This window comes from Serinus canaria, chromosome 19, assembly GCF_022539315.1.
Source record: "Serinus canaria isolate serCan28SL12 chromosome 19, serCan2020, whole genome shotgun sequence".
NCBI lineage: Eukaryota > Metazoa > Chordata > Aves > Passeriformes > Fringillidae > Serinus > Serinus canaria.
Genome location: NC_066332.1, coordinates 6,868,339 through 6,894,827, shown reverse-complemented (window position 1 = coordinate 6,894,827; position 26,489 = coordinate 6,868,339). Strand labels below are relative to the sequence as shown.

General features: G+C 42.2%; 1 protein-coding gene and 1 long non-coding RNA gene across 2 annotated transcripts in view; one reads left to right on the top strand and one right to left on the bottom strand.

Moving 5' to 3' along the window:
* Positions 1–21,851, bottom strand: part of RABEP1 (rabaptin, RAB GTPase binding effector protein 1) — a 47,712-nt gene extending 25,861 nt beyond the window's left edge. The window contains exons 1-3 of the mRNA XM_030233360.2: positions 21,682–21,851; positions 3,266–3,394; positions 1,200–1,403 (exon numbers count right to left, since the gene is read on the bottom strand). Of these exons, the coding sequence (XP_030089220.1) occupies positions 1,200–1,403; positions 3,266–3,394; positions 21,682–21,715 (367 nt within the window). The 5' untranslated portion in view covers positions 21,716–21,851. The remainder of the gene's footprint in view (positions 1–1,199; positions 1,404–3,265; positions 3,395–21,681) is intronic.
* Positions 21,852–21,913: 62 nt separating this feature from the next.
* Positions 21,914–26,167, top strand: LOC127060264 (uncharacterized). Its single transcript, XR_007779075.1, has 2 exons — positions 21,914–22,682; positions 25,935–26,167. It is a non-coding gene; the product is annotated as an uncharacterized LOC127060264 (long non-coding RNA).
* The last annotated feature ends 322 nt before the right edge of the window (positions 26,168–26,489 follow it).

Sequence of the window (26,489 nt, the reverse complement as noted above, 5' to 3'; positions counted from 1 at the left end):
CAGCATTTTCAAAACTTATTTGCAATGTAAGTTAAAGACCAAGGCTTTAGGAAGTCCATCTCCAACCACTCAGTGATTTACTATAATTAATCAAAACTAGGACAACTCTCCCTTCCCTCAGACTCCTGCCCCAAAACCCAAATACATAAGTAAAAGAACTGAAACAAAATTTCAATTAGTACCATCAACAGAACAGAGAGAAACAGTCCCCAAAAACTGTGCAATTCCTAATTTCAAGGTAATGTACATGACTAATATCCTACTTAGCAGCACACAAGTACATCATCCAAATGACTAGAACCTTAAAAAGGTACTTCAAAATGTAAAGAAATTCAAACTTCTCACATAGCTTCCATTTCCCCAGGATTCACACTACCCATCTCAGCTCAGGAGCTGCCTGTTTACACAGGGACAGCAGCTGGCACAGCTGAGCCTTAATCTAGGCTCATGTATCTGTGTAGATCATAAATAAACAGACATTGGTGTACTCAATATACATGAAGGTTTGTCTGTTCTGGGTGAAAAGCACAATGAGGTGATGGAAAAACTGCCCAGAGCTGACAGGCTCTAGGCTCAGGATAGTGTGATCCTGTCTGTGAACCTTTAAGAAAACATATTTGTGGCAAGAGTCTGCTCCCAGTTCATATCCTTGTGTTCATTTCCTTTGTTTCAGAAATGTCAACAGCTGTGCAATGTGCAAATATAACAAGGAATAGATCAGAACTATTAAAAAAAAACCCACCCAGGACTGAGAGAGCAGCATGTGCAGTCAACACCCTGGGGGAAGGCCCGTGTGAGTACTTGTCCCTTGGGAGGGACACTTGACTGTGTGAGAGCAGAACTGTGTTCACACAGAAGGAAAAAAGAGAATCATGCTGGCAGCTTAAAGCTGTTTGCAGACTTGTCAAATTAGAGGCATCATACTTATCTTCGTGGAAGGATGAAGCATCACACTCATAGTCCCTCAGAAATGCTTTTGCATATACATGAGCTTCCCATGGCCATGAATTCTAAATTCTGTCCTCAAGCTGACAATAAAAAACCCATCAAGCTCCTTTTCACAACCCTGAGAACTGCACTTCATCCAGCCCTTCTGCAGCTTTCCCAAGCCATAACAATTATCCATACTCTGAGGGAGAGCAGTCACAAATCCCTGAAGAATCAGAGTGGCTGATCTCAGCACCTTGCCTGGTTGTTACCTTTCATGATGGCCTGGAGGGAAGCCACTTCTTCTTGCCACTGCCTCTTGACCTCATCGATGGCCTCCTGCTTGGTGGTCTCTGACACTGTGGCAATGGCCTTGATATTCTCCATTTCAGCATGGGCCTCCATCAGCTGGGTCCGCAGCTGGCCCAGGTCATCCTGGGCTGCCTGCAGCACTGCATTCTGTCTTTTCAGGTCCTCTGAAAAGAGGATACATTCAGCTGCATTAATGAGTTCAACCTGAAGTTTAGCCCCAGTTGCTACGGCAAAGAACAGAAGGGAGTGAAGGAAGCACTGGTATTAAAACATCTACCTGTAACGACTGAACAAATGTTGGCAGGTCTCTTCAGGGAATGCTTTTTCTTGACTTTGCTTGCCCTTGCCTTTTATTAAAGGAGCATCTTATGGATGCAGACACAAAGCAGAAACTAGATATAACTAGGATCAATATACCTGATGAAAGTGAACTTTTATCAGTTCTTATTTTTCAACTAATTCTAGTAATGAATCTGGAAAAGGCATGAACAGACTGGAAAACAGTTTTCCCCCCATTTCTAGGACCAACTTGGTTCTCAATCAGGATGGAACACTTCATATTTCTTGAACAGAAACACTCTGTGACACTTTAGAGAGCCCACACGAGAAAAATATACAGCCTAATTTGCTTTTTACCAAAGACTTTGGTTAAACTGAGCTTCTGCAAAGAAAAGGGATACATTCAATGGAACAGCCATTCTCTAACTGTTGCAACTATAAACAAAAATTAAACTAACTTCATATTACCCTCCTGAGTTCTCAGCTATTCTGAAATAGCTCTGGAAGACATACATTATATAATGAACTCCAAAAGCACTAACACAAAATATCTGTTTTATGCCCACATAGTCTGCTTCAATGACAATCACTTTTAGCAGAAACATCTGGCCAGCACACAGCCAGCACCAAGCTATATCCATGTATTTCCCTCAGGGCCAAAAAGCTTAATCAATCCTGGTGCTCTCACCCTGACAGAGAATATAGAACCCAGAGCTAATCAAATACTTAAAAGGACATTAATCCTTGTGTAAAAAAACCAAGACTCTGTAGCATTAATATTCTTAGTTTTCAAATGACAGTACTAAAGATGGGTCCCAACAGCCCCAGTGAACATTTAGGAGGGGGTGGGGGGAAACCTTTGGGGAGGGTAAAAAAAAGAAAATTAATTGCTTCTATGGTCTCCTCTGGTATCCTTTCACTTCAGTAGCTGTGAAAGTTGGGGTGTTTTTTCTTTCCTTTTCACAATTTATTTTGTATTTTTTGACTGTACCAAAATGGGAGAATTATTGCTGATCTCATCAGTAGTGTCTTGTATCTTAAATTTCCTTTCATCCAGCCTTAGAAACACAAGTAAGTAGGCTTGCTGTATGATCCAATCTTCATTATTCCTGTTGTGTTTCTGCTCTCACAAGCTTATAGAGCAGCTGCAGTCTTAATGCATTATGTTTTGGCTCTGCTTTCATATGTTAAAGACAGGAAAATCATCAGAATTAGATAAATCAATCTGGCTCTCAGAACAGCTATCTCTACTCTCTGATCCTTCATCAGATATTTGAGCTCATATGATTTAAATTTTCCTATAAATTGTGTTATTGAAATAGATGCCCTTGGCTGGTATTAAAACTTTTATAATGTTTGCTGCTTACAGCCTACCTCAGATGGAAATTTAAGACAAATAAATGTTACATTAAAAAAAAAGGCCACAGAGTAGAAACAGCACAGCATCCAGGCTATGACTTCCCATTTACTAAATCAGTTCCTGCTCAGAGAGTACACCCTGAATTCAGGACATTAGTATTAAAACTCACTAGTGGTATTTCTGCATGGACATCAAGCTGCTCTTGCTCCTTTCCTTGAGGCAAATCTTTAAATTTAATTCCAAAGTTCATTCTAGAATGCTCAATAGTCACCTATTGAATCTCTTACATTCTTATTATACCTGTCTAAAAGACTATGCTTTGTACAGGGATTATTTGAAGATGAAGTTCAATAAATTTCAGAATAATTCAGAGAACTAAGAACTTACCTTCCTTAGCCAGGTATAACTCCTTAAATTTTGCTCTCTTTTGATTAAATTCTTGCTCAAGTTGCTGCTTTGTGCGCAGAAATTCTGCGTTTACCTTTTCCAATTCTGCTACCCGTTGTAGAAGAGCATCTAAAAATAAAGCAGGAGATAAGGAACATCACTAACAGTTACCCAGACATCCCATTCTGCAAGGCTGAGGTTTGGGGCTTACTCTTTTTAAAATGTCTTTACTCATTAGCTCTGCCCCACGATAATGAGGAAAAGTAGCCACTCCTGTAAGGAACAAAGGAAGGTAGTTTTTCTTAAGACTGTAACACCAAATTCTAATTAAACATCTCTAGGGAACTAGAGGAATGTGGCAGGGAGTTCTGCAGAAGACAGTCTTCCAAAGAAAGCCACAATTTGGTTTATACAATGAAGAAAGAAATAGAAATCATTCTGGTGATGGTTTATTCCCCTGGGAAGTGTGTGAGGGCTGAGCAATAAAGCACCAAGTGCTCAGAGGCTGAGGTCAAAGAAAGCAAAGTGACAGCAGCTCATCTAACAGCTATGAAAGGGCAAAGCACAGGAAGGAAACCCTGTGAGCTAAAAATCAGGTGCCATCATCAATCCAGCTTTCAGTTCTGCATGTTAACTAAAGGATGAACCAGATTACATCTGGAGAAGTTTGCCAGAAGATGACCACAACCTGCAGAGAATTAATTGATTGTAAGATAAAACTCTCCTCATTTTCAGCAGGTAAAAACCCTCAAGGGGGCACATACATCACTTTGTTTTCCAGAATTTACCCCATCAGCCCTTCATTGTGTGATACAATGAAAGAAGGAAGAGTAGGAAGTTTACAAAGATTGTTATAACATGCTTATTGTTGAAAAAACCCTCATATTATACCATTTTATGATGCTATAAGGACCCTCTACAACCATCAACCTATGTGCATGTGCAATATCAACTTTGCACCTCAAGTTCTGCTCTAGTGGCAGTTTCAACTTGCACACCTCAGAATTCAAATATGAAATAGAAAGAAAAGACTGATGAATCAGAACAAAACACATCTTCCTGCTGCAATGCACTGGGGAAAAAAATGTTCTTCTATATGAGTCCCTGTGTGTTCTGCAAAAGCATTTTATGGGCATGTTCCAACTCTGCTGTGAATCACTTCAGTTACAGCCTCTATATAGCACAGACTAGATACACAAAATATTGATCCATCAGAGGTGTTTGTGTATTCCAAACAACACTTCCCACCACATTCAAGTAGTGAAAACATTCCAAAGGCTACACAACTCCAGCATCAAACATTCAGACTCACAAACAGCTGGAGTCAGCTCTACAGCTTGCAGTGGTAAAACACTGGCTGGGCAATGCCACTGAGATGGGGTCAGTTATTTTTGGTACCAGATGACATAGAGTAAGAGCAGACACAAACAAAAGGACCTTCTAAGAGCACAGGTATGTTTTAGTGATTGCTGGTTATAAGAGCTTATGGTGTTACAAAATACAGCAGCTAATCTCTCCAGCTCTGTACTGAATAAAAGAGAAATGCAGATGAAAAACTGACAGAATTTTAATGTCACTTAAAAAAAAATCCTAATTTTGTTTTTTTATCACCTTAAATACAATTACATAGGTTTTTCTGGCCAGCAGAGAGGGGGGTTAGTTCCTTATGTGATAGATTCTTATGTGGATAGTTCAAAGCCAACTGCACAGGAGTGTTCTCCAGAAAATGAAAGTACTCTGCAGCAAAGACACTGAGAGCAAAGCTTCAAGTGAGTTCAGAGAGTGTCTGGATCAAAACCAGGGATGAAACAGCACATGTGGAACCAGGTCTGGGTAGGAAAAACACTTCCCAAGGTTAAAGGGTTGCCTTTGATTTCTTGCTGAAGTCTTGCAAAGGGAAGGGGTTTGCTTGCGTTTCCACTCCCCCCAGTCCTGTGCAGAGCCCGAAGCCACTGTGGCACCTCCTGCTCCTCACCCCACCAACAGCTGTGCTGGCCCCAAGGAGCTGGGCTTGAGCTCAGCTTCAGCTCCTCAAGGAAAACTCCTGGAGGCACTAGAGCCTAAGGGAGCTGTGTCAGGGCCAGCCAGGCAGCTCTGCATCCACAGGCACCACCCTGCAGCCTCCAGCACACATTCCAACTGAACAAGGAGGAACCTGGGCATCATTCACCTTGCACACATTCTTTTGAAGACCACACAAAAACAAATAAACTGTTTCATTCTACACTTAGTAATTCTGAAAGTTAAATCAACTGTAGACTCAACTCCCCTGCCCTCAAAGATGACTCGAGCGTTCCTTGTTTACTTAATTCCCTTTCCATCTTCCTTCAGCAGAGAGACAGCAGCAGCTGTGCTGCTGCTCCCATCAGAAAGTGCAAAGCAACCAAGTTGTACTTCTTCTGAAGGTGTGAGTTGCTTCTGCTGAGGTTGGAAGGGGAAGAGGACACCCCAAGACCAGAATGTTCAAGTGCTTTCAGCTGGGGAAACAAGACTCATCTTTTTGAAATCCTCCTGCCCAAACAGAAAGAGGGAAGGCAGAGTCACCAAGAAGGAAATGAAATTTAAATTTTTACATTTTTACAGTATTCGCCCCTCTCTGCAGCCTGGCAGTTATGTCTAAAAAGTAATAAATAAATAACTAAATAATCAACCCTCTCCACAACTGAGCTCTGGCAGCTGTCAGGGCCAGCTGCAGGCATTCAAAATACCAAGCAGTTTAAGATCTCAACTGCAGGTCATCCATCACTGCAACTGTGCAGTAACATTGTTCTTTCAATTCTATACTAAGTTTAAAGTGGTGTTACCACCTGTGCTACATATACAGCTCAGGACAGACCTCAGCAGATCCCCACTGCAGTGAGACAAGGCACAAACTTGAGGACAACTTCATAGGTCAGCATCAACCCCCTCAAATGCACCTGCATTAGAAGTATAAGTGAAATTAAGTTTATTTTCTGAGATGCCCTATCAACTACCACCTTTCTTTTAAGTAATTAAGTTTACAAAGAAATTATTTTCTTCTTCAGAGGTACAATTTGTACAAAAGCCATACAGACACTTCCCAAAATGCAAGTGTGATCCAGTCTGCCAGGCACAGGTACCCTCGGGCTCCATGGCACAGATTAAAGTCCACTGGAGTCAATGGCAGGAAATGGGCTCATCCATAGATTTCCAATTAGGCCTCTGTCATTTATCACTTAATTTTCACTCTGAATTTAGGTCCAACTCACCGCAGGCCTATAACAGAGCTAAAAAAGAAAACTTAGTTGCTATCACCTTAAAGGCAGCCCCAAAGCAAGCCATCCATTTGCAGGCAGCGCTGCCCGGGCTGCCAGGCGCCGTTCCCAAGGTGCCAGGGCCGGTTATCAATGTTTAACCACGGATGGAGCACAGCAAACACAGCCGAGATGGGCAGCGCTGCTGGAGCCGCGCCCGCCTGCAACCGGAGCCGGGGGCACACACGGCACCGCCACGGAACGCTCTGTATTTCCTCACAGAAAACCGAATTCCCTATTTAGGGCCCAAAGTCAACAAGAAATAAACAAAAACCCTAAAGAAACCCCCAAAAATCCTGTCAATTTCTTAACTTTGGAAATAGCACTGAGAAAACTTTAAATTAAAATCCTAATAAGAAATCTTTTTGGCCAACAATTTAAAATAGCGTTTTTTCACAGATTATAAAGCTAAAAAGACTACAGATGACAGTTATAGATGCCAATTAAATCACTAGCTTTATTTTTAGCTAGCAACACAGATTTTACAGAGACACTCCAGGTCAGACACAGGGATCCCCATCTCCTGTGGAGCACTGACATTACAGCAAAGCACACTGAATGTCATCGTGTGCCTTAACCATTTCAGAGCAGAATCACTGATTTACAGGAGAACCATAAAACTGCTGCAATACATGAAGAGAAACTCCAGTGAAAAAAGCTACAGCTTTCTCTTAACCCACTTCGCAAAACAAAGTTCCAATTCTAGGAAAACACAAGGAAAATACACATTTCTTATTGACTCGTTATTTAAAAGCTGTTCCACAGATCAGCTCCAAAAAGAGTTAAATTTTATATATGACAGTTTCCAGTTATACAAACATGTAGCGATCATTCCAGAACTAAGACAGACAAAGCTGATTATCAATAAGACTATTTTTGAGTACCAGGTCTATTTATAAAATTAATGCCATAAAGCTTTCTGCTTGATATTTAAAGAGTCAAACATGGCATCAAGAGTTCAGTCCAACATAGCTGAAATATGAAAACAGAGCAGAAAAAAAACCCACAGTACAATCAACTTTTTGGAGACAAAAAAATATAGTTTCTGTCATTTTTTACCATTCTTTTGCTGTCATCATTGCTTGAGACAGAAGTATGAAAAAATACTTATTTATATGAGTTTCTACTATGACTTTCTACTATTTTCTATGAGCACTAGTTTTCATCTATCATGACATTCTGGAACCACAATTATGCTACTACATAAACTTTTAATCTAAGTCTGCCACCAGACCGTTCATACAGACTTCTAAAAGCTTTTCTTTATTTAACTCAAACAGGATTTGATGAAAAAAGAACAACCAACCCCCCCACCCTTACAATAAACCCCAATTTAAACCACACAAACCCCCAATAAACCCCAGCTGTTTGCATGAGGCACTCAGAAGCAAAGGAACAGATTATGGTTCTTTGAATAAGCATGTTAAACAGAAGCAATTCCTGACTTATGAAATGGGGTTGCTTTATTTTCAATAAACATTTGCCCTTACACACAGATATCCAACAGCAGCAGATCAAACTGGAGAGAAAGAAGAAAAAAAAATCCCAGGAAAAAAATAATTACTTGCTTTTCTCAAACTTGCACTTGCAAGCATCAAGCATTTTATTTACTCGGCCAAATGGCTCAAGCTCACTGATCACACACTTTCCTTGTTTTATTTGAGGGCAGAGAATGACCTCTGACTTCTCACTTGCCACCTTCTGTCTCAGAGCGTCACCAAATGCCTCTGACTGTCACAGCTCTCCTTTAAGAGTGTTAAACTGTGTGTGGTGAGGAGAACTCAACCCCAGAAAGGGAAAAGCAGGGGGTTCTGCCCCACAGCCCTGCCCTGGCACACAGGACTCAACCCCAGAAAGGGAAAAGCACGGGGTTCTGCCCCACAGCCCTGCCCTGGCACAAAGGACTCAACCCCAGAAAGGGAAAAGCAGGGGGCTCTGCCCCACAGCCCTGCCCTGGCACAGGACCTGGAACTCACCCCCAGAAAGGGAAAAGCAGGGGGCTCTGCCCCACAGCCCTGCCCTTGTACAACACCTGGAACTCAACCCCAGAAAGGGAAAAGCAGGGGGCTCTGCCCCACAGCCCTGCCCTGGCACAGCGCCTGGAACTCAACCCCAGAAAGGGAAAAGCAGGGGGCTCTGCCCCACAGCCCTGCCCTGGCACACAGGACTCAACCCCAGAAAGGGAAAAGCAGGGGGTTCTGCCCCACAGCCCTGCCCTGGCACAGGGCCTGGAACTCAACCCCAGAAAGGGAAAAGCAGGGGGCTCTGCCCCACAGCCCTGCCCTGGCACAGCACCTGGAACTCAACCCGAGAAAGGGAAAAGCAGGGGGCTCTGCCCCACAGCCCTGCCCTGGCACAGCACCTGCTCCCAGCACTGAGCTGCTCTGCAGAAGGAGCTCAGGCAGTTCCCCATTTCGGGCAGTGCAGCTTTCAGACACTGCTGCATTCATCCAGCCATTTCTGGCTGATTGTGCAGCTGAAGGTTATTTGACATCCACAATTTGTTCTCTATTGACTAAACATTCACAGGCAAACAATCCAGTACCAATTTAAGGCCAAATCCATAAAAACTTGGTGTTGCTGACAAAAGCAGGTATCACCATGCAGATCAGAGCCTTGCTGCATCATATCTGTTACAGAAGCTTTATATTTATTACAGTAAAACAGCAAGTGCAGGATGAAAAACATTCAGCCAAGCACTGTATGTTACCAGCATCTAAACATAATAAATACTCTATTAACATCAAGTGGAAGTTTGCAATATATTATTAAAGTTTGAAAGTAATGTTATTTTTAATTGAAGCTGATGACAAACATCTTTCCACTATAGCCTGTAATCTCAGTAGTGCCTATTCCTACTCTATTTTTCTTTTTTATGCTAAACACTGTGTGACATCCTACATTAAGGATCTTAGAGAGAAAATGAAAAGCCATAACTAAATTAAAGTAATTAAAATCTGAAGAAATCTAGATGTTTGAATAAATGGGAAGACTCTCTTCTATAATACAATCAAGAATCACAGAATGGTCTGGGCTGGAAGGGGCCTTAAATATCATCTCATTACAAACCCCTGGCTTGTGCAGGGACATCTGCCATTACATGAGGTTGCTCTAAGCCCTGTCCAACCTGGCCTTGGACACTTCCAGGGATGAGAGAGCCACAAGAAGAGAACAAGCAAAAGGGGGAAAGAAAACAGAGGTTTTAATGGCTTTAAATGGCTTAACTAAATCTGCAGAGATAAACAGCCATATGCAGTAACAACCAAGTGATTTTCCCCAACAGCACAGCAAACATCTTCATGCACAACTACAAGGAAAAGAAGGCCAACATACATGTCTCTCCTTCCCCATTTTTTTCCACTTCCACTTCCCATTTTTTCTCCCTTTTCACAGCACTCACAATGTGTTAACTACTTCCTAGCTTTGTTATTGCCTCCTTCATCTTCTTTCCTGGACACAAAAGCAGGCAGCTGCTTCCTGGGGTCCAGATCTCCATCTCATGACACTCCATTACACTCAGTAAAGGAAAATCACATCTGACTTCCAGTTTGGTAAACCCACTTCATGTGACAAGTAATGCTCTTCTATACACTTTGGCATTCTGACCCCAGGTTAACTTAAGTCCAGTTTTAAATTTATGCTTAGTTAACCATTATTTACATTGGACTGCAATGGAACACTGCTCACCCACGTCAAGTATCAGGGGAATGCACTTAAACATGGATGTCCATGTTGACAAAAGTGAGCTTGAATTTTTCTCAAACAGTTTGTTTTCATTTACCAAAATCATTATTTCTTCCCAAGGACAGTCCCCTACCTCCATCATTATAGCCTGGCTTTTTGTACATCCCTGCTCACCAAAGTAGCTGCTTCTTTCCTTTTAACTAGGCTGCCATCAGACCTCTCAGTTCTGTGCACACAGTCTTCTCCACAGCAGTCCCGACTTAATGCACAAGAAGTTTTACCATCATTAATTTTCACTCTGTTTCATCTCTGTCACTGATGTTTTGGTGAGGAGAACAATTCGTCAAGAAATTTCAGGAAAACACTGTTGGTTATCATTTTTTTCCAAGAAAATCCACCGCATTCTGTGCTTTATCAGTTCTTTGAATAATTTAAATAGGGCAGCAGTGGATGAATCACAGAGTTGGAAAAGCCAACCAGATAACACCATTAATGGAATCCCATGGAAAGGATTTTGGCAGTATCCTGCTGCTACCACCAGTGAATCTCCTCAGAAACACAGTGTTGCTAAGCTTGAATGCATATCAGAGTATTTCAAAAGTCAACAGCAAGCTACAGTCTGGTGAACTTTGAATTCATCTACAGCGACACAAAATGGAGAGAACAGAGTTACCAATCTCATCACAATCACCAGCATTTCCCCTGCTCCTAAGTGCTCGCATCTTGTTCCTCTTGCTTTAACAATTTTTCTTATTTATATCTGCTCTTTTCAGAAGGATCAAATTGGAAAAACAGAACAAAACAAACAAACAAACAAAAAAACCCCAAACTAAAACGGCTCAGTGTCTCCTTGCATTTATGAAGAGCGTTATTTACTCTATAGGTTGTGGGCATTTACTCAGACCAGTCACTGCTTTGAGCAAACAAGAGCAGGGTGATGGCAGCACAGAACTGGGCAAGGTGAAGTCCCCAGGAATTGGGCACATTTCTCCAAGAGGGTTCACAGCTGGACTGCACAGCTGCCACCCTAGGTAGATCTCCACACCCCGCAGGCACAGCAAAGCTTTCTGAGCATTTCACACATCTGAGCTCAGACAATGCAACTGTCAAACGCTTCACACTGTCCCTGCCCCTTTCATTTCACCAGCCTGTCCCTCCTCTTTACCTGCAAGATAAACACCAACAGAGGGTGTTTTAAGCAGGCACAGAGGCTCCTCCAGCCGAGAACCAGACCTCCAGCACAGCCACCTATTCCTTTCCACAGCATTTGAAAACAAGTCCCCAAAAACGTCAAGTCACATAAATCTTCCTGACCAAAGCAAGACTAAATATATGAATGAGCCTTCGTATTTACACAGGAATATTTCTGCCAAGTTTTTCCACACTACCATGTCTCATCATTTGTATGATATAACCAGAATATCCAGAACTGGATAACTTGTGGCAATTCCACTTGACAGTGAGATTTTCAGTGTGTCTTCTCAGTAAAAGAAAATTTAAGTTGAGGCTATTGTCTGTTTTACTAAACCAGCAGGAATCTGCTGTTCTGGTGAAATAAAAATATTTCAGATTGAGAGCCATTCAGGGGGAGATTCTGATATGTATTTCATTTTACAGGAGAGCCCCTACACAATTTGCACTCTGAGCACCACTGATATAACTGTTCTCTTAAAATGTAAACATTTGCTAAACCCAGACAACAGACTGATTTTCTTTCAAGATAATTTAATTGCTGACTCATTTGCAGTGGGAGGAAAAAAATCCCTGTGACACCTTATTATATGTTTATCACTTCGCCTACAGATTTATTAAAGGCTGTCCTCTTCAGGCAGAAAAATGGGAATAAAGTATGACTCAACTCTCAGGAAAAAACAACCAACAAAACAACACAAAACAACCCTACTGCATTGTTCTCTTTGATGAATAAGTTAATACATAAAAGAAAACCATTACATTAATTCCAAAATTCCCCCAGACACCGCTAGTCTGAGATCTTGTGCTGTCTTGCTGTTTGTCATGGGGCCAAGAATTGAGGTGCAGCTTTGAGAGCATCCAGGCTACAGACCACCCCAGGTACTCTGCTTCCCAATTTCTGAGCAGAAAGAACAATTAATGATAACATAACACACTTAAAAATTCAAAGGCAGGTAACAAAAGTGAAATATATCTCGACCAAGAAGGTGATGTGGAAGAAACTAGAATTAATCCAATGTTTGTGAAATTTATATAGGCAATGGCTTTTGCAATTTACCATTGCTACAGGCAAGAAGACACTGCCATTTAAAGCAAATTGGCTTATTTGTGGACATTTTCAAAAGCTGAAATAATCACAAGAGCATGGAAACTCACTTCCTCATGCACAGCTACCAGACAGCACTACAGTAATTTCACAGGTACCAGAGATAGCAGCAACTCATGAGTTATGGATGTGAACAAGCAGCACAAAAGGGAGTTAACACCTCATTTCTTTCCCACTGTGGTTCCCTACCCCTTACTACACAATCTGGCCACTCAAATTGGTATACAGAGAATAAACTGGGAAAGAGAACAGGTAAAAACTTACTTTTCAGGAATAGTAATTTTAAAATTTTAATTGCCAGAACAGCAGGTTGTAGGCATGAAAAAACGGTGCTGTAGAGTAGCCACTTAAAGGCTATAAATCTTAATAAATGGCCTGGAAAATAGCCTGTTGCTAGATATATGTATGGAGACATTGTGATGATAAATATAGTATAAGAAATAATAATAAGAAAAGACAATTAGCATCTTTATTTGATAAGGAACAGGATACAGATCCTATTATTTGGAGTAAGGTTTCTGCAGCAATTTAATAGGTTCCCTGAGAACAACAGACTAGTACTCCCCCAAGCCTCTAAAATTTATTTCTTGACAGAAAATACTGTTGAGATTCTATATATTCATATTTTTTGCTACCACTTGTCAACTACATGAATTCCTGAACAGTTAAAAAGGAAGAAAATCCTCCTCCAGCATGAAATTTTCAAATAATTTAAAATATTCCAGAGACCTAAGCAATACAGAACGGGAAGGCTTGACTAAGTTACAATCATTTAAAATCAATTTCTGTACTGGTGGTCATCTGACAGGGTAACTCAGCACTCCCACCTCACTGTGAGCACATGTGCCTTTTACCCCCACCATGTTATGGGAATTTTTGACAGCAGTGAGAGCATCAGAAGTGACACAGGAAAAAGCTGGAGAGTGGGAGGGCAGTGAGTCTCAAACCAGGTCCAAAGCAGACCACACCTAGCACTCAGCTGAGCACAGAGCAGACCTGACACACATGTGGCAATGAACACACAGATAAGAGTAAACTGTGAAAAAAAATCAGAATGATACCCTTGGACTCTCATATTATTGCTGTGTGGTCTACACCCTTCCTTAATGCCAGCTCTAATGCTTTCAGGTCTTTCACTAAATTAAACTAATGAATTCAGCAGTGAGTAGTTCTCAGCTGGGTGAGTGAGCTGAACTGGGCTCAGTGATGGGTCCAATGTGCAGAGCTGGCACAAAGGAAATGAGGGAAACACCAACTGTGGGAGCAGGAAGAAAAGAGCAGGAACACTTCTTTCAGCAGCAGCAACCTTCTAGACTGGCTTAGCTGCAACATGAAACCACAGCCTATGGGTACAGCCTGATTATCAGTTTAACCTAAGTGCTTGCTGTCTGCCAAAAGAAATAGTCTGGCCTTCCTTCTGTCCCCCACTCTCCCTTGTGGCTACTGAGATTGGTGTAGTCAGGCAGCAGAACTTACTTTTTAAAGACTTGATGACTGATATTTCTAAGTGATAAATGACCTTTTTCAAATCCTGATTTCCATTCAGACTCTCTAGGGGAAGCTGACAAACTTAATTGGTATTAGGAAGCAAATTCCAAAGCTCAGGTTTCCTACCAGTGTTTGTACACACTCAGGTTTTGAACAAATGCAGCTGAAAGAGTTGCACTGCACTGCAGTTTCCAGTACAGAAGTGCTTAGACTGGTACAAAACCTAGAGCTGAAGATAAAAATACATCAGAAAACATTCCTATCCCACAACAAGATGAGGCTCACATTTACTTTTACTTGAAAGCAAATACAGTTAGATTAGACATTGTAACAGGCCATTACAGCCCCTCCTGATGGATCCTCAGCTAAATTTAATCCTTAGTGCCTCAAACAAATTTAACTCTGTAACCTCAGGAGTTAAAGCACCAGTTTGAGATTTAACATCTTTATCTCCAGCTTCATCTAAGACTCCAACAGAAGCTGTGAAGACCAGACAGACAGCTCTAACACCATCACAGCTAGAAATGTCACTCAAGCGTAGAACCCAGAGTTTGCCTAATTGCTTTCCCATTAATTTCACATGGGAGAAGACACAAACAGACACTGCAAGCTGGCAATTAAGAAAACCTTACTTGAAACCAATCTTTAAAAGAAAATTTAAAAGATGCAGTATATGACATAAAGATGCCAGCCTGTCAGATGATCTGAATTAACAGAGCCAAATTTATGCTTCATACTTCACCAAAATAAACCAAGTAACACCACAGATAAAATGTATCAGAGGGATTTTGGTGCAGGTTACTATTAATGTAAGATTAATGTTTCAATTTTTGTGTCTGAAGTCAATGGGAGGCTAATATGAACTCCTGCAAGCCTTAGGAAAGAATTTTCTTAAAGGATACTGGACATGAAAATTTATTGTAGATGTTTAAAATACTTACTGCTTGAGCAATAACTTCTAGCACTCCTCTGTGTTTCTTCCTGTGTAGATTAAGACAAGGGCACTGAACACCCAGATGTAAGGATTGTATTATACTCTGTGGTTTTATCTGCGTTACTGTTTGCAAGTTACTGCTTTGTTATTTTTTTAAAGCAACCAACCGTGGTGCTGCCTCCTCATTTTGCATAGCACTGATGCAGCACAGATGAAAATAAATAATTTCTGTTGGGCAGAATTTTAATGGTGACTAGCCATGCAAATACAAAGTTACCCTACCAAGGCAGGGGTGTGGGGGCTAAGCAGTTATACAGGAAACACCCAACAAAAACGGTGAAAGAGCTGTTTCTCCTTTTGTTGGGCATATTCCTCTCCTTTCCTGCCATTTAAACAGCATTGCAAATCTTGTTGCAATTATCTGTAAGCTAAAAACGTGTATTGGCAGAAGATACAATACAAACCACACAGTCTATTCAGGTCACTGGCTTAAAGGCATGGGAACACCATTATAATCGACAATGCTGGTTTGGTTTGATCCCCAGGTAATCCTTCCCTCTCACCTCCAGGCTATTCCCTCTGGAATACACAGTTAATGCTACTATTGCCTCCCAGTTATTGATTCCAATTCACTTTGCCATGTATAACTTCTGTTCTTGTATTTTTGCTCCACAGCTTTACCAAAAACCATTTTCAAAAACCACAAAATACAGCGAGATAAATATTAATAAAATCCCACCCAAATTTAAATTTCTTCTCAGTGTGACTCACCACAGTAAGGCTTATTAAGTGCTTCTGGCTTATTAAGTAACTAAAAATCAGACTGCTTTTTTTTTTTTTTTTCACTCCAGGATTCTGGTTATTTTTCAGTCCCTAACCCAGCGAGACACACAAGACAGGGCCCTTAACTGCACACAGAACCAAATGAGCAGATCACAGCTCTGCTGTTTCCTGTCCTCCTCTCAACTGTTACCAACTTTCAGAACTGCTCTGATTGCCAAAAGATGGAATGCTTCAATTTTCTACTTCTATTTCCAAGAGGCAGAAGTTAACTTCCAACAACGAATTTTTTGCAATCTGTGAGGCACTTACCAAGGTATTAAAGAATCAGCTCTCAGTCAACCTTGTGATTAAGTAACTGAAGTTCACTGCCTCAGAATTCTATAATCTGTTCTGAAAAACCACTCAGAACCTTAACATGTATAAGGTAGGGCTGAAAAGCAGATAAGCAGTTCTGTATACCAATAATAAAGCACAATGAGATCTTCCTTCCTGAGTGACAGAACCCGAAGAGCTCTTAAATAAAGAAAAATGTATTTTATAAAGAGTAAAAAAGCCAAGGTTCAGCATAGCTAGGGAGCCATATTGCTCGGAAAAGACATTTTTCACTGAGGAAGTTTGTAGAGTCATGTGAGTTTCTCCAGAAGAGGAAGAATAGAGGGATGGGTGTGATCCCACAGAGCAGAGCAAGGCCTGGAGCAGCCAAAACAAGGGCAAGGTCCAGGGGATACCCCCAGACAAGAAGTTGCAAAAGGCAAAGAGAGCAATACTAAAATTAAAGAAGCTGAGGTGGTGGCTGGGAAGGAGGAAGCCAGAGGACCTGCTAAAGAGCAGCAGTTGCCCAAGACACTGCCAAATGACTGACTGGGTGTTTGACCAGGGAGGGAGCAAAAACCTGAGAGCAAAGAGCAAGCAAGGCCACGTTTCTGCTGCTTGGCTGTGTGAAGCAGGAATTGCCAGAGGAGATAGAAACAGACAGAAAAGATGATTCAAGAGCTTTTATTCTTCACTGTACTGAAGGAGCCAGGCCTGGGAAGAGAAGTGTGGGATAGGAACAGGAAGGAGGGAAGCACCACCACAAGTCAGCTGAATGCCAAGGGGAGTTGTGGTTGACAGAAGGAGACGTGAATGGGGAAAAAAAAAATAAATGCATACAATTTCTCATTATATCAGTGGTCATGCTGCAGTTCTGCACTATTAGGGTACTACAGGCACTGCTTATAGATTACAGAACAACTCAGAAGGTTTCTCAGGTACTTTCCAGGTTAAAAAAAAAAACCTTCCTCCTTCTGAATAGCACAGAAATATTAACCAAGGGTACACTGCTCACTTGTTCCTCCTATGCCAATTTACACAAAAATATCAAATGATTTAAATTTTTCCAGAGATAATTCATCATCATGCTTAACTGACTATACTATGACTAAAATGACACAATGCTTGCCCTATTTATAGAATAACTTGTGGAGGGTAGCACCATTAACTCAGCCACTACTAAATCAGCCACTAAAATCAACTCTCTAAGTAAAGGCTGAACCACTGAGCAGTACCAGAGCTTTGATGCAGATGTTCCTCTGAAATACAAACACACAATGGCTTTCATGGCAGCCTTGTTAGCAAGTGCTGCTTATCAATGTTACCAGCTCTTACCTTGAAAGACTTCAGTCAGAGTAAAGCCATCATCTCAAATTCAGGCTTTTTCTTTTTTTTTTTTTAACTACATATTTGGTATTTTTTAAGAAGAAAAGAGTGTAGTTAAAACACCTAAATCTAGGGTAGAAAACTTCATATCTGAAAAGCACTTTTTAATAAAATGCCTGGAGTGAAAGCCCAGCAAGTCTGCCAGTCAACCATCACCCATAATGAAGCCTATGGGATTTGGTCCACTCACACACCAACAGAAATTGTTTGGTTTAGCTTCTTGAAAGTTTTAAAACAAAATTCCTTCTTCAATCACTTTCAAGGGAGTGAATACAAACTAGTTTCACAGTGGGAATCCAGTCCACCCACCAAGGGCTATGGGAAAGCAGTTAAGCATCCAGAGGCACCAGGCCAGGAAGGGAAGAAAACACATTACTAAGTCCATCTTCTCCATGACAATGGTGAAGTGGCCAAGAAGCAAAAAAAATGGGCAAAAAATTTACATCTGCCAGTGTCCAAAATGCAAGAGTGAGTCCACAGGTCAAAGCATATTCACTGTGCCTTCTGGCAGATCAACAGGTAATGATAAAGAACATGGTTGGGGTATTTTGCAAAATTAGAAGATTTGCAATTTGATTTTGACAGGAAAACAGACACCCTGAATGTGGATATTCCCATTCAGAGCAAGCTGTCCTGCTGAGCAGCTCAAAACTTCCTTAGAAACATGTACATTCAACGTGTCTGTTTTGTTTTTGAAACCAAATTCCAGACCTGTCCACTGAAATGACAGAAAAGCACACAGCCTTAAAAAAAAAAAGTGTGAATGTTTGTGTTTTAATTAAATTGCATTTGTAGTATATTAGTAATAATATACTAAAAATATAGTAATAATATCAGTAATTATTGAATAATAATAAAGCAAGGACAGAGCAAAATGAAAGTGAGGGAAGAAATTTTTTGCCTCTTGGAAAGTACCAACAATTTTGAAGTTACTCCCCAAGGGATAGAGTTTGACATTTGACAGTTGCATCAACAAGGCAGAGCTGAACATCAGCACTCATGGCCAGTCCCCTACAAACCACACCTAGCTTGGAGATGAGTAATAGCATTTTTAGATACTTCAATTTTGTTTAAAAGTGATATACTTACAAGAAAAATAACTAGAAATATAAAAGCACCTGAGGTTTTGTTAGTTAATTTTCTATGTGATATCCCTGACCTCTCCACCAGCACACACACCAGCCCTGGAGTGTGTGACAGTGACAGCAAGTCCCAGTTCTTGTTGGGATCCTGGATTATTGACACAGGGACATAATGGGGATCACAGCACTGCTGGTGGCACCAGAATCAATAAGGCAACATCCTCCAATCTTCCATCTACAGCTGAGCACTTCTTTCCACTGAGAGCTGGCACTGCCTCCCACCACTGACAGACTGACACTTTTTACTGGCCTAAGTTACTCCAATACTGGATCAATTCCTTCTGCCAGCAAGTTCTTAGGAAAATATTTGATAGACTGTGTCATTAACAGTTTTTCACTGAACAATATCAATGGATATGCTAATTATCAGTCTGATTGCACTAATGGTTTAAGTTTAGAGCAGTAAGAAGAGTTTAATAATTGGCCTATCATTCTAATTAACCTTAGTATTGAAGAAATTATGTTTTATGTTACTGCAGTTCCTTCATTGAAGTGTTTTCCAGAAATGAGGAGAATTAAATCCTGAGAATTCTGATAGGGAAAAGCTATGCCAACACATTTTGTTTGGCAACCTTACATTCAAAGATGGCAAGCACCCAGATCCAAACTAAACCCAGCCTGGGAGGTTTGAATTTTGAATATTATATTCAAAGTAAAAATATTTTGAAAAATAAGACATTACAGCTGTGGTAAAGCAATCTGGCCAACACACATAAATTAAAATCTCTCCAAAAAAAAGCCCCTTGACCAGGATCAGCAGGCAGCACACACCTACCTGCAGCACAGGTCAAGATCATGAGCTCCCAGCACAGAACACAAAGCTCCAGCAGCAGCCAAGGGCTGCCCTCAGCTTCCCTGTGATTCTTATCATATAGAAACTCTGTTACCCCACACACTGGATTAGAGGGTTATTAATGTCTCCACTAATCCAAAGTACAACCCAGGGTAGGACACAACACCCATTCTTTTCCTATTTCTCTGCACTATTCCTTCTCCTGTTCTTGGGCCCATTTTCATTTCAGTGCAGGCTTTAGAATAGAAGATAATTTCGACATTAATTCCTCTCATGTTGTTCCATATGTTGTTATTTCTACCACAGCAGAAAAAGTAGTAGTTTTATACTTGCTTTCCATAAAACAAATCATAGCTGATGTGTCTTGCCTGAGTAAAGAATGCATAAGTTATTTATAATCAATACAAGTAATTATAAAAAGCCATTATTTTTCCTTAGGGGAACACACTAATCCAGTTCTATTTTGTCACATATAATCTTAAATCGGAGGTTATGCTACTCCTTTAAGGAATAAATTCAGTGCACACAAATAAAGATATGAAATAATTAATTTCTTGAATTTTTTCCATGTTAAAATAGAACACTTTCAAGGCACACTTTTGGTAAATTACTTACAAACAAAACCAACACAAATGAGAACAACAAAGTGGATAAAAATCCCAAACTGGTCCTATGGCTGCCAAAGGAGGATGGGGAGAGGAGCCATTTTAGGAGCTCCAATTCTTTAGTGTAGGACATAGCAACCACTTTCAGAACCCACCCAACTTTCCAGCCAGTCCCCTTCTCTACAGCATCCTCATCTCCCCATAGCTAGGGAGCAGGAAAGAGACAGCAATCCATACCTCCTGTAAGACAGGCTTCACCAACCTATCAAACCACTCAATTTACTTACACCTTTTTAATAGCAACAACACAAATGGATCCAACATCCAACATGGATCTTCTAATGCACTACAAACCTACAACCACTTTTCCTGGTCAAGAGGCATCAAACATTTGTACATTGAACAGCTCCCCTGCACACCTGTAGTGAGACAGTCTGCGAGAGCCAAGAAGAAAATTTGCTGGAAGTTGTTCTGCAGCCCTTAGAAGAACAATAAACAATGGTTATTCACCACAAAGTACAGGAGAACAACCCCTACCTATGCTGACCTTATAAGCATGACAACAGGGTAACTCACCTTCCCCTCAGTGCTCTTAAAGGACAAGCCAGCAAAGACTGATCTTAATGTAGGGAAAACCCTACAATCTAAGCACCTTCATCACTAAAACTCTCAAAAGGCAGGCTGAAATCCCTAAGGATAAGCACTTTCTGGTGTAACTCCACAAAAAGGAAAAACAAAAAAAGCCCACGCAATTCCCTAGACATGCATAATTAAGAATACATCATTGCCCTTTTCTAACAGAGTGCTTCCCCAAGGAAACTCAAATGTTCTCTAGAAGAGGAGAGCCCTGGCCTAGTCCAATGGCTGGGTAAGCACCAATCCTGCAGGATTCTGCACATCTCTCCAGTTCTATAACTACATTATGACCAGCCTCAACTTAAATTCTTGGCTTTCTCACCCCCTTCCATACATCCCATACACTAAACACTGTCCCTTCAACCTCACCTTCCAAGCTAAGCATTACCTACAACTTTTTTATATGCACACAGCTCTGTAACCTCTTCCAAGGTAAAAAACGTTCACAATTCCTCTCAAACTAAAAAAAAAAAAAATAACCTTTCCACAGCAGGAACCTTCAGGGAAAGCTTAGCTTCCTTCTGCACAGGTACATACCACCTTGAGAGAAGACCTGTTATTTTGTTTGTCTTTTCTAGCAAAGAAACACACTATTCACACTGCACATCCCGACCTGCACCTTCCGAGTGCCTTTTCGGACACAGCCAAACATCCCCCGCCGTGGCCAAATCAATGACGGAGTCCCACCCGGAGGATCAATATCTACCTGGATACACCGCCACCCTTCCCCTCCTTCCCTGCCAGGGCGGGGAGGCCCAGTCCCATCGAGGCTGGGCTCCCCTTCCCCAGCAGCAGCGCGTCCTCCCAGCGTTATCCCAGCTCCGTGCGCGCCGGGAGCCGCCCTTGCTCCACATTTACAGCCTAAAAATCCACTTGCGCTGCCTCCCGCCCCCTCCCAAGGCCTTCCCAGCCGAGCTCCCCGAGCTGCTCCCCGCTCCCTCCCGGCGGGTCCCCGCTCCGTGCGGGCCCCCGGACCGTGCCCGGCCCATCGCGCCCAGGCCGCCGCCCTCGCCCCGCGGCCGGCGGGGCTCCCAGGCGAGCCCGGGGCTGCGCAGGCCGCGCCGCCGCCCCCGCGGTACCTTCGGTCTGGGCGCTGGGGCCCGGCTGGGCCATGGCTCGACGGGCGGCACCGCCGCGGCCTCCTCCGGGCGGGGACCGCTACGCCACGGGCAGAGAGACGGGAGCGGCCGGGCCGGGCCGCCGCCTCCTCCGCCTCATCCTGACAGCGGCCGGCGGCGGCGGGAGGGGAGGACGGGCAGGAGGAGGAGAAGCAGCAGGAGGAGGAGCCCCGCGCAGGCGCCCACGGTGAGACACGAGACCGGCGGCGGGCGCCGAGCGGGGAGGAACCGGGGACCAGGAACCGGGGACCGGAGGACGGGGACCGGGACTTGGACTTGGACTTGGACTTGGACTTGGACTTGGTTTTGGATTGGGATTGGGATTGGGATTGGGATGGAACTGGAACTGGAACTGGGAATGAAACTGGGGATGGAGACCAGTACTGGGAACGGAGACAGGGACTGGGGTTAGAGTTAGGGAGCAGGAACCGGAACCAGGGACAGAGACTTGGACAAAGACCGGGAGCCAGAGACAGGGTACAGGGACGAGGAACAGGCACCGGAACGGAGAATAAGGGCCAAATGCTGGGACTAGGGACCAGGAACGAAGTACAGGGACAGAGATAGGGACTGGGGACCGGGTATAAGAACTTGGAACAGGTACTGGGGACGCGGTGAGGGTGGCAATGGCTTCTCTCGGGTTCCTACCCGGCCTGGCCCCTCAGCCCCGGGCAAGGGAGAACTCGACGGGCCTACAGTCCGGAGGCATAACTAATGTTTATTATTGAGGAAACAATACCAACAAATACTGTCCTTTAATCACAGAAACTCTGAGGCTGGAAAAGACCTCCGAGGTCATCGAGTCCAACCTGAGACTGATCCCCACCTTGTCACCCCGGGCTGGCACTGAGTGCCACATCACTGAGGTGATGAGTAACCCTGAAGGGGATGGAAGCACCCAAGGTTCATAAATCCTCATGGACAAATGACCCTCAAAAGTCATTATTTGTCTGCAAACATCAGTAAGTTTTATTAGTAAATTGCACATTTGGCATGGAAATCAGTGTATTAGTCCCTGGCCTGTTTTCAGTTGTCACACTTGTTGTGACACCAATAATGCAGCTGTGACCTGGCTGGTCTGCCTGGTCACAGCTGCATTATTGCAGCCTGTCCTGCCAAGGGGTCCCTTCCCCAGCACACATGGCTAGGCTGGGCTGTTGGAGGGTTTAGTCCTTTGGTGGGTTTTAGTCCTTCCATCTAACTGGGAGAACACGTCTGAACTCCAGGTTGTAGCAATAAAATAATAGATCCAGATGATTCCAGATCCACAGAATGCAAAGCTGGAATAGAGATTACAGCACCAGTTCCTTACAAGGGCAGGATCTGTTATAACTCACTTTTCTTATGGCTTGCACACCCTAAAATGAATCACTTTTAAGCTGAATCTCACTTTTTGTCACTGTCTTTCAAGTCTTGCTGCTAAAACATATGGTATGTCAAGGTACAGGATTCTGCATTTCCCATTAAATTTTTGCTCACTTAAACCAAATGCAAACCTGAAATAAGTAGTATTTGAAAATTATTCCGTTTTGCCCTTTTTGATCAGTTGAGGTAAATTTTCTCAGTCTTTGCTATTGTATAAAGCAGGCTTAAACTAAAGACTTAACTTTTTTGGTGTTCCCAAATTAAGACATCTAGGGGTTTCTTCATGGAAATATGGAGAACCCAGAAGTGTCATCTGCTCACAGAACTTTTGACTTGGTGGCAGGTGATCAAAGGATAAAGTATCTATCACTTGGAATACATTTTACAAATTTCTTAGCACCTTCTTAGGCTTTTTAAAAGTAGCTGGATGTTACAAGCATGCAGTGCATGAACCTCCCTGAAAATCTAGTCCTGAGTGTAGGAACTGAGCTCTTGAAACTCCACCCTGGTGTGTGTTCATATGGGTACCCCAGAGCACCCACATTAGCCCCTTATTTCATCTTGTTCATGTTGAGGCAAAACTCTGACACATTCTGGTGGGTCAAGGATCAAACTCAGTGCAGCACCACTCCTGCTGCAAAAAGCAAGTAAGATAATAACAAGCTTGATATCTGCTGTACCTACAAGTGCTTATTAAGGGATTAATATCATTTCACTTTCATCACTTCCATAGACTGGATGACAGGATATTGACTATTGGAATTGTGACATTTCCAAGTCTCTGTCTGAACTCCTGAGCTTACATTCTGAATTCTGGTTTTAGATGTAGTTTGAAAAATATAAGCACTCTCAAGGGGTTTGTACTTTTATTTTCCTTTCTTGTTCTTCAGTTTAGAACTGTACTAGCTTTATAGGTGTGGTTCTTACTTAATCTTTCTTTTCTGGACAGTAATTGGACTTGACAGAGGTGAAGGTTTATGTAGTATCTAATAGAATGTATTCTAACCTGAAACAATTGAGTAACTTCCTCTGTGCCTCCCAAAATGTCCCATTTAATTCTACTCACTTGTAGTTCTTATAGCCCTGATCTCAAAGGATTTCCTAGCATGACTCAGCTAAATCTTAAAAGAACTAAAGGAGGTTTAGCAGCAGCTTTCAGTCAGAGGAAAAGGTCTTGCAGCAGAGAACCAGCAGGGACCAGAAATCCTGCATCCCAGTCCTGGTGGTGTGAATGTTAGACAAATGCAGTGTTAAGGCACCAGTGATGCAGGTGAGCACAGACTATTTCTGGAATAAGCTTCTCCAGAAATAATGCTCCTAAAATCCCATGATTTTTTATCAAATTTCTTTGGCCTAAAAGGCTAATGTGGGCATTTTTGAGCATCAGCACCACATGCAGCAGACACGTGTGAATGGAAGATGCATCTTCCTGGAGAGTGTGTGCTGTGTCAGTAGAGGTGGAGGAGTAGCTGTCACCTTGCACTCTGCATGAAATATAATCCTGCAGGCTCATTGAAAAAAAGAAGTTTGCAGGTTTTGTTTGAACAGTAACATACAGGGGCAAGCAGTGAGTGTGAACATACAGTGGTTGCTGGAGACCAGGAGGAAACTGACGGGGGCTGGGGTTGTTTGGTTGCAAAGAGAACAGTGAAGTAATTCACATAAAATATCTAGGAGACAAGAAGTATCTTCGTTTTCCTTGAGGAAAATTAAACAAATAAGTGGATAAAGATTAAATCTTATTAAATCTTATTACATCTGTTTTCCTAATAGGTCTTATGGCTGATTGACTTCTGTGCTTATGGGTATTCAAGTTCCAAATGAAACTTTCCCTGCTTATTTTTTTGATCATGTAGAAAGATTTTTCTCTTTCTGTATCTTTGCCTTTTTTTTTTCTTTTACTTGGCACTTTAGCCTCAACTGAGGCATCTATTTTCACAAGGCTTTGAAGAAGGTAATTATCACTGTCCTTATCTGTGACACTAGTCCCAGATCCTGAGGCTGGTTGAGTTACCCTAGCTGTGTCCCAGCTCCATGTCAGGACAAGACCCAGTTACATACATTGTACTTGTACAAAGTGCACAGCTCTGGGGGAGTCCCTGCAGCTCCAGCCAGTCCCTCCTTGTGGATGGTTAAAGGGGCAGGGCTGTGATCACTCTGGGGAAGAGTATGATCCCAAAAGCTTTGTATTCACAAGAAGTTTGACTAATAAATACACAGCTAATTCCTTTTGTTTTGAGTGACACAAGATACTATTGTTTCATATGACAGCTAAGCCAATTCTACAAAACCCAGAGTCTTTAAAAAGATAAACTGAATTTCTGGACTTGCAAGGCCAAGTCTGCATCTGGTGTGAATCCAGTGGAAACAGGCTGGTGTGTGGGAAGCTGGCCTATAGCACAGAATCAGAATGGAGATCCAGAAGGCTCTCTGAAGTGCTGCTTTACTGGCCACGAAGAAGTTGGATCCATAGTGCCCTGTGTGGTGGGGGTTTGCAGTGAATCACAGGCCCTGCTCCCAGAGTAGTTCACCTCCTAAACCACCCACTGCTTGATTCAATTAATCCAAGAAAGCTCAGTAACGAGATGGATTTGGGAAGTGGCTTTGTGTGTTGTTAAGGCTAAACTCCAGTGCACCCACAGGGGATGAGAATTGCAGAACTGGGGCCCTCTGCCTCAGCAAGAAGGAGATTTCATCTCCCTCACCTACTGTACCTGGAGGAGAGTTGGGTAACAGTCTCCATTGGCCAAACCCTGCAATGACATCACCTTTGGAGGAATGCAACAAGAATGTTTCAGATGATAAGAGTAAACATGTTACCAGAAAAAAACTTGTGTTTCAAATTCCAGGTGAAGTCCAGGGAAGCAGAAGTCACATACATCTTCAAGGAGAAACTTGGTGGTGCAGGACAGTGAGCCTTGACTTCATTCCAAAGGCAAGTAACAACCTTGTCCTGCTTGCAAAAGAGAAGAGGATAACCAGAACTTATTGCTTGCAGTAGGTTCACCAGATTTTGTCTACTGTTTTTCTCACTTTTTTTTTAATTGTTTAAAATAAAGTGTGCAGTTTCCTATTTTTTAAATGTTTATTTTCCTTCTATTGAGATTGATGTGTCATTAGCATTAAGTATTGGTTCTGCAGCTGGGAGTGTTTCTGGGCTTTGGTCCTTTCTTTTTAAAGCAAAGCTTCTGGAGAAAATTTACATTCATCTAAGTATTAACATAAAGAGGCTGGTTAAAAATCCCAAATCAGTCATGCTCTTTGCTTCAAAAGTTCTTCTGGAATGCAAGGAATTTAGTCTGGAACAATTACATTATTTGCAATGGTAACTTCTTAGCGAGCCCTGGAATAGTTTATGTGGTTAAAAACCTTTGCAAGAGCAATTGAAAAATTATGTTATCCCA